General features: G+C 34.4%; 1 protein-coding gene across 1 annotated transcript; it reads left to right on the forward strand.

Annotated features, from left to right (window-relative positions):
- The first annotated feature begins 1,032 nt into the window (after window positions 1-1,032).
- On the forward strand, window positions 1,033-7,510 carry LOC139896968 (heat shock protein 90-5, chloroplastic-like). The gene is made up of 19 exons (XM_071879601.1): window positions 1,033-1,402; window positions 1,918-1,991; window positions 2,239-2,364; window positions 2,451-2,544; window positions 2,660-2,743; window positions 3,197-3,340; window positions 3,437-3,553; window positions 3,652-3,699; window positions 3,847-3,921; window positions 4,016-4,120; window positions 4,230-4,370; window positions 4,464-4,556; window positions 5,279-5,356; window positions 5,447-5,701; window positions 5,838-5,940; window positions 6,107-6,281; window positions 6,364-6,469; window positions 6,936-7,025; window positions 7,117-7,510. The coding sequence occupies exons 1-19, from the start codon at window positions 1,142-1,144 to the stop codon at window positions 7,318-7,320; spliced, it is 2,373 nt and encodes a 790-aa protein (XP_071735702.1). The 5' UTR covers window positions 1,033-1,141; the 3' UTR covers window positions 7,321-7,510.
- The last annotated feature ends 809 nt before the right edge of the window (window positions 7,511-8,319 follow it).

Here is an 8,319-nt window from a genome sequence, read left to right on the forward strand (position 1 = left end):
CCATGGCATGAAGGTACGCCGCTAGCTATAACTTTCCCGAGACTTTTTAATCTTGAACTGAACAAATGTTGCAAAGTTGCTGAAAGGGTGAATGATACCTTGGAAAACTACTCTTGGCGTAGAATGCCACGAGGTGGCATAGAATTGTCTCAAATGCAATCCTTTTTGGACATTGTGAATCAAGTTCATCTTATCCCGGACAACGATCAATGGTGTTGGGATGGGTTTGATTTTGGTATGTACTCTGTTTCGCAAGCTAGGAACATGATTGATAAATTGGAGCATGCAACTTTCTCCACCCCTACTACGTGGTGCAAATTTGTCCCCATTAAATTTAACGTTTTTATTTGGCGCTTGAGACTTCGGCGTCTTCCTACTCGTCTAAACTTGTTGGTCAAAGGCTTAGACTTTGCTAATGGTTCATGTAGTATGTGTGAAAATTACTTAGAAGATGATTTACACATTTTTGTTTCGTGTGTTTCGTCCAAGCTCATATGGAGTCGTGTGGGTAGATGGATCAACATGGATATTCCTTCTTGGAGTTCGATGGATGGCATTTGGTCATGGGTGGATGGTGTTCCTATAAACGGCAAGCAGAAAATTATAGTTCGGGTGATCTTAATTTCTACTCTTTGGAATATTTTGAGGCTTCGAAATAGCATTGTCCTTAATGATACTAAGTTTCGAAAGTGTCATGTTTGTGATAGCATTATTGCTTCTAGTTTTAATTGGTTGTATGCTAGGTACAATGAGAGTAGGGTAAATTGAACGGTGTGGCTACAAGACTCACTGAACGCTTTGTAATTCCTTTTTGGTTCTAGCTCCTCGCTAGTCGCTCTTAATATATAATTTTTTTTCTGCCGTTCAAAAAAAAAGTTAATATTTCAAGAAACAAGATAATGTGACGGCTGTTGTAATGGCAACATCTACACCTTACACCCCAAAATTGTGAAAACATCCAAAATTAGCCGGTCTTTTTCTAGAATCATCTTTTTCTCCCCTAAAACCTCTATCTCCCCCAAACAAGGGTTTTTCACCAATTGCACTCTTCAGCCCCCATTTTATCCTATTCAATCCAACTTTTTATCCCCCTCAATCCCATCTAAAAAGATTAAAACTTTGATCTTGGGTCCTCAATATTATGGCTCCTGTTTTAAGTAGAAGCTTAACCCCATCATCACTCCCACTTTTTTCATCAAAATCAAATACCCAAATTAAATTATCTTCAAGAAATGCTTTCTTGCATCCAAATGGGTCAAAAAGCAACCGATTTTCTTTTTCTGGGTTGAAATGGGATGTGGGTACAAGAGGTAATAGTGTAATTGTTAGGTGTGAGGGTGCTGCTGTTGCTGAAAAAGAAGCCACTGAAACTTCTGGTGAGAAATTTGAGTACCAAGCTGAGGTGGGTTTCATACTTTCATATGAATTTCAGTTTTTGTTATTTATTTCTGAACTAGGTTTTACTCAATTACATTTTTTTCTTTCTTTCTAAGATTATTAAAATTCGTTCTTGTGATGATAGATGTCTTGTTATAAGACAAGTAATTTTTTTAACTAAGTTATTAGTTTAATTAAAAATGTCCTACCTTTTAAAAAAATTATAGTTGTATGATGGTTTTGTACGTCTTGTGAAATATGTCTTGTTTTATGATATAATTTGCAATTATATTTGTAATTTACTGCAATTTTGATTATGTTTGTATCCAGCTTTCATAGTTTTTATGGTTATCTTCAATTAGTTCTTTGTATTGAACTATGCCTTGTTATTTGTAATTAAGTTTATGGTTTAGTATAGATGTTGCAAGACCTCGAAAAGGGCCTTGGTTGTATCAAAGTTCATTATCATGCTGTTCTTAACGTGTTTGAATAGATTACTTAGTGGTTCCGAACGTTTAAATATTGAATTTTTGAATGCAGGTGTCTAGATTGATGAATTTGATTGTTCATAGTTTATATAGTCACAAGGAAATTTTTCTCAGGGAACTTGTGAGGTAAAGAATCTTTCTTTGTACTATACTTGTAGTATATAGTATAATTTTTTGGGCAATAAATGTTGATTATATAGTTTTGAAATTATTTTTTTGTAGTACTCTTAAGAGGGGTTTCTATGATCGTCGATGCATAACACATAGTTGTACCATTTAGTTTAAAATTTTTCCTTTTCATAGTATAGCATTTTAGTGAATTTAGTGTATACTAAAGGTACATTCTGTTCTTATCTTTGTCCTTTGGTTTCAGTAATGCGAGTGATGCACTTGATAAACTGAGATTTTTAAGTGTAACGGATGCGTCTTTACTTGGGGACGCTGGTGAGCTAGAGATCCGTATTAAACCCGATCCGGAGAAAGGGACCATCACCATTACGTAAGATTATTTACTTTTTTTTTATAAGCTATTTTTTAATAGTGGAAGAGTTATTTAAGACTTGATTCTATTATTATTGTTTGTAGTGATACTGGTATTGGGATGACACGAGAGGAACTAATAGACTGTCTTGGAACTATTGCTCAAAGTGGTACTTCTAAGTTCTTGAGTGCTCTCAAGGTACTTACTTTTTATGCTCATATGATTATGTAAATCTTAAATATTTATATACATCACTTTATGTGTTGAAATTGTTCATTTTTATTTTATTTTATTTTATTTTTGTTTGTTACAGGAGAACAAGGATCTTGGAAGTGATAACAGTTTGATTGGTCAATTTGGTGTGGGGTTTTATTCGGCTTTTCTGGTTGCTGAAAAGGTTCACATTTACATATAAACCCCCTACTTTTTGTTTATTTGTATCATTGTTGCCAGGGACTTAAAAGTTGGAGGTGGTGTTTCTGACCCGTTCAAGAGGACACCAATTTGTTCTTTATTTATAGCATAAATTGGAAAATGGATGGGGCGAAATGAAATGTGTGCAATAGATACAGCCGTATGTTGTCTAACCATTGTTCAATTTAAAAATGAGAGTTTAAATTAACATTATGAAGCCTTTTCAGTTAAATATGAAATTAGTTATCTATTATCTATATAGATATAGAATCTTAATGTTTTGGACACAAGGGTTCCAACCAGTCTTGACCAGTTACTTCTTATTAACTCTTAACGGTTTTTATTTGGACCCATTTTGCTCGTTAGCCGAATCACCCATTCTACCCGTGTTTACTAGATTACTCGGTGGTTGATTTTAGATCTTGTATCCAAACAGGTGATTGTATCCACAAAAAGTCCTAGATCAGACAAGCAATACGTTTGGGAAGCTGCAGCCGATAGCAGCTCGTATATAGTTCGAGAAGAAACCGATCCCGAGAAACAGATACAACGTGGAACGGAAATAACACTTTATTTGAAGGTACTTTAGATGTTTATCTTACAAAAGTTTAATCTTTATGCATATAGTCTTTTCGGTTGTGAACTATATTGAAGATCTTTTTTTGGTTCTCTATAGGATGATGACAAATACGAGTTTACTGAGCCAGGGAGGGTTCAGGGTTTGGTGAAAAACTACTCTCAATTTGTTTCGTTTCCCATATACACTTGGCAAGAGAAGTCAAGGACAGTCGAGGTAACATCTATTTGTTTCTATGTGTACACGTTTCGTTGGGCCCCGTTACGTGGTTGGTTCATAATTAAATACAACATTAATATTTATTGGTTGTTTAGGTCGAGGAAGAAGAAGAACCAAAGGAGGGAGATGAAACACCACCAGAGGTAATGTCGGGAGAACATCGTTTAATTTGGATAATTTAACCAATCAGACTCGTATCCAAACAACACTTAATACAATAATTTAACCTTTTGCTAATCGTTTATGTGTATAAGAAGTAACGTTGTCTGTTTGATTTATGTTTGTTTCAGGGCGAGAAGAAAAAGAAGACTAAAACCGAAAAGTATTGGGATTGGGAATTGGCTAATGAGACAAAACCTATATGGGTATTTTGATATACAATATACTTGCATATGATTCAAGAATCATATTTAGCCATTTGTTTACTTCGCTATTCGTGATTATACGATTAAAATGCAGATGAGAAATCCAAAGGAAGTTGAAAAGGATCAGTACAACGAATTCTACAAGAAGACATTTAATGAGTTTTTGGACCCTCTTGCACATACTCACTTCACAACCGAGGTATTTACTATTTACTGTTTACAATTTACTATTCATCTCTTGTATCTTTTTTGACAGTCTGCATGTGAGTAATATTTTATGAACTGATGTTTATGATATGTATGTATAGGGTGAAGTGGAGTTTAGAAGTGTAATTTACATCCCTGGAATGGCACCAATGAACAATGAAGATGTAGTAAATCCCAAAACAAAGAACATTCGTCTTTATGTGAAGCGTGTATTCATTTCAGATGATTTTGACGGTGAACTGGTAATTGTTTTGGTTCAAAATTAACAGATGAAATTTTTATTGAGGAATTATTAGATTAATCAGAGCGTATTCTGATTGTTGGTATGCATGCAGTTCCCGAGATACTTGAGCTTTGTAAAGGGAGTGGTGGATTCTAATGACTTACCTCTTAACGTTTCTAGAGAGATTCTTCAAGAAAGTCGAATTGTAAGCTCAAAATTCCATCTTTCACTTGATTTAATATACCGTAACACAGCTTATTGTTGGTGACTAGACCTGCAGTTTTGACCCATTTGTATTTCTGATAGGTTAACATGTTAAAAGTCGTCTAAAGTGTATATTATATAAAATAATTGCATAATATTACATAAATCATTCTGAAAAAAAAGATTGTTGAATTATTTCTCTGATTATGTTTGACCCATTTTAACCAATCACAAAAGGTGCGCTTTTTGAGCCTAACCCGTTATAAACCATTGCCAAAACAGCCCAAGGCCCGACCTGCCTGTTTTTCTCAGCTCTAGTGGTACCATCACACACCATTGTCAAAGTCGGAATTAATCCCAGATTAATCGAAGGGCTACACCGACTTAACTAGCCTCAATCCGACTTAAAAGTCGGTCATCGGTTGTCAATTTTGTCAATGGGTCAAAGTCAGGAATATTTTATCAAAGTCGGAGTTAATGGGTCAAAGCCAAACTAGGTCAAACTTGTAGTATTTGAACAATTGAAAGCTTATGAAAGCATTTTCATTGTGTCTCATAATAAAGTTTGAATCTTTTGAATTTTCAAGATACATATGTAAAAAATGTGTACATGTAATAAAAAGCATTCTCATTGATTTTTTGTTATTAGTATTCCAGGTAAAAATAAAAATGTGTATATGTAAAAAAAGCATTCTCATTGATATTTTGTTTTTTGTATTCCAGGTAAGAATAATGCGAAAGAGGCTCGTTAGGAAAACTTTTGACATGATACAAGAACTTGCTGATAGCGAGAACAAGGAGGTATTACTAAACATTCAATGGAACAGTTATTTTATTATCTTCTGCTGTATGTATGATTTATGCAACTCACATTTTGGCGAATAATTTTAGGATTATAGAAAGTTTTGGGAAAATTTTGGCAAGTTTGTCAAGTTGGGATGTATTGAAGACACTGGAAATCATAAAAGAATAACACCGTTACTCAGATTTTTCTCGTCTAAAAGTGAAGATGAGTTGATAAGCTTAGATCAGTATATCGACAACATGGATGAAAGACAGAACGCCATCTATTATATTGCAACCGATAGTTTAAAAAGTGCTAAGTCAGCTCCTTTTTTGGAGAAATTGGTGCAAAAGGATATTGAGGTACATTTATGCGTCTTCTTTTACCATATAAACCGAACCTGCAAAGGGAAAGTGTTAATTTAAAAGAAAATAAATGACCAAACGGGACCATAAATATTTTAAGGGTTTTTTTAAATCACTTGGAACACTACTACAGGTACTATATTTAATTGAGCCGATTGATGAGGTGGCGATTCAGAACCTTCAGACATATAAGGAAAAGAAATTTGTAGATGTGAGCAAGGAAGATCTCGAGCTTGGTAAGTCGACTAGTAAATATAAGTACCGAAGCCCATAATTGAAAACAATAAGTGGGTCAACCCAACCTTTTTGAACTGTTTTATTGAATCACATTTTGGCTTGCACTACTTTTGATGCTTCTTTTAGTGATTTATTAAATATTAATTTGTTGTATGTAATTTATAGGTGATGCCGATGAGGTTAAAGAAAGAGAAAATAAGCAAGAGTATATTCTTCTTTGTGATTGGATGAAGCAACAGCTTGGCGACAAAGTTGCAAAAGTACAAATCTCAAGTCGTTTGAGTTCATCACCGTGCGTTCTTGTGTCCGGAAAGTTTGGGTGGTCGGCCAATATGGAACGGTGTGTATTATATTGAAATATAATAAATTAGACGTTTGAATGTATCCGATTATTCTTAATATATGCATGTTAATTATTTCAGGTTAATGAAAGCACAGACTTTAGGTGATACTTCAACTTTAGAATTCATGAGGGGAAGAAGAATACTTGAAGTCAACCCGGACCATCCAATCATCAAGGATTTGAATGTAAGCACATTCATTATAGAGTTCCTTTTTTTTTTTCTTTCTTTTTTTTTTTCTTTTTTTTTTTTTAAATACAAACACTACTTTTCGTTTGTTCCCATTGGATTCAATTCCACGTACAATACAATTAAAAATTGGATTTTCTAACGACGACCCTTAGCGCCTTAAAAGTGTTGTACATAGCGATTATATGCTAATTTAAACTGACGATTATTGAAATTTACAACATTTTTAAGCACCTAATCCCTAAAAATTGTGTTGATAATTTGCCCCTAAAAATTGGGGGGTTGTAACTTTTGCTATTTAGCAAGTCGATTAGTTCTAAAGATGATGGATGATTAGATGGTAAACAAGTAATTTTACCTAAAGTCATCTACTTTCTATAATAATTAACCTATATGATGATTTGCTACGGTTTTTCATTAAATCTTTGATGCTGAAAGTTTCATTTGTAAATGGAACATTACAGGCTGCATGTAAAAACGCACCGGACAGCGGTGAGGCTAAGAGAGCTGTTGATCTCTTATATGAAACGGCTTTAATCTCTAGCGGTTTCACCGTAAGTTTCAATTTTCAAAAAATTGATTCTTTGTCATTTTAATAGATTTTTCTTGTTTATTGATATCTGAATTTGTGATTGGAATGTTTAGCCCGATAGTCCTGCCGAGATGGGAGGCAAGATTTACGAGATGATGGCTGTCGCTCTTGGAGGTAAGTGGGGAAGAGTTGAGGAAACCGAAGGTGCAACCGATTCATCATCTGAAACAAATTCAGACTCGACGTCTGAAACCACTGAGACGGAAGTCGTTGAGCCGTCTGAAGTGAGGACCGAAACCGACCCGTGGAGTATTTGATTTATCTATACTTTCATAGAAAAAGAAAACATGTCATTAGAAGTCATAGTTTGAGCTTTAGGTTGATGGATCTTTGCAAGTTTGAGTATTTTATACCTTGATAAAATTATTTCCACCGAAAAATTATAATGTGCTAGGAATATTACTCCAATTAAGTAGAGGTAAATTGCGATGCGATGATAATCGTTCATATTACTCCCGACATCATGGTTTTTTTTTTTTTTATATAATGAAACTTACATAAACGAAGAAATAGTTGAAGTAAATAAAAATTTATCGTTAATGAAACTCAGGTAAACGAAGATAAGCAGTAAGTTATTGAGCCATTATTAGGAAGTACATTACAATGATAATCGTTCATATTACTTCCCGCATTATGATTCTTTGCTTATACGATAAAACTCACAGAAACGAATAAACGAAGAAATAGTTGAAGTAAAAATATAAATTTATTGTTAATGGAACACTCACGTAAATGATGAAATAGTTGAAGTAAAATCAAAAATTTATTGTTAGGATTAAGAAGGGGATCCATTTTAGCTAGCTGGAGTGGTGTGTACTTTGTCGGTGACAACACCAATACGTTGCTCCTTGACCAACTAGCCACCACAAAATCTCGAGCTAAAGCAGACCCTAGTAACGTGAGTCTGTATTAAGTGTTGCTGGGCCTTAGTAACGTGAGTCTGTCACAAAACAATGACAAAAATACCCTCACATGACATGCACGTGATAAGGGGTAACGGCAGGTTTTGACATAAAGTAGACGGGGGACGAGGGATGTACTATTTTTAAAGTTTAGGGACGAGTAATGCACAAAAAAAAGAAAAAGGACAGGGAGTCAAAATTACAGGGTAACGGCAGGTTTTGACATAAAGTAGACGGGGGGACGAGGGATGTACTATTTTTAAAGTTTAGGGACGAGGAATGCACACAAAAAAAAAAGAAAAAGGACAGAGGGACAAAAAATGAAATTTTGTTTAAATTTAATGATTCCACCTG

Source organism: Rutidosis leptorrhynchoides, chromosome 3 (assembly GCF_046630445.1).
Source record: "Rutidosis leptorrhynchoides isolate AG116_Rl617_1_P2 chromosome 3, CSIRO_AGI_Rlap_v1, whole genome shotgun sequence".
In the NCBI taxonomy this organism is placed as follows: Eukaryota; Viridiplantae; Streptophyta; class Magnoliopsida; order Asterales; family Asteraceae; genus Rutidosis; species Rutidosis leptorrhynchoides.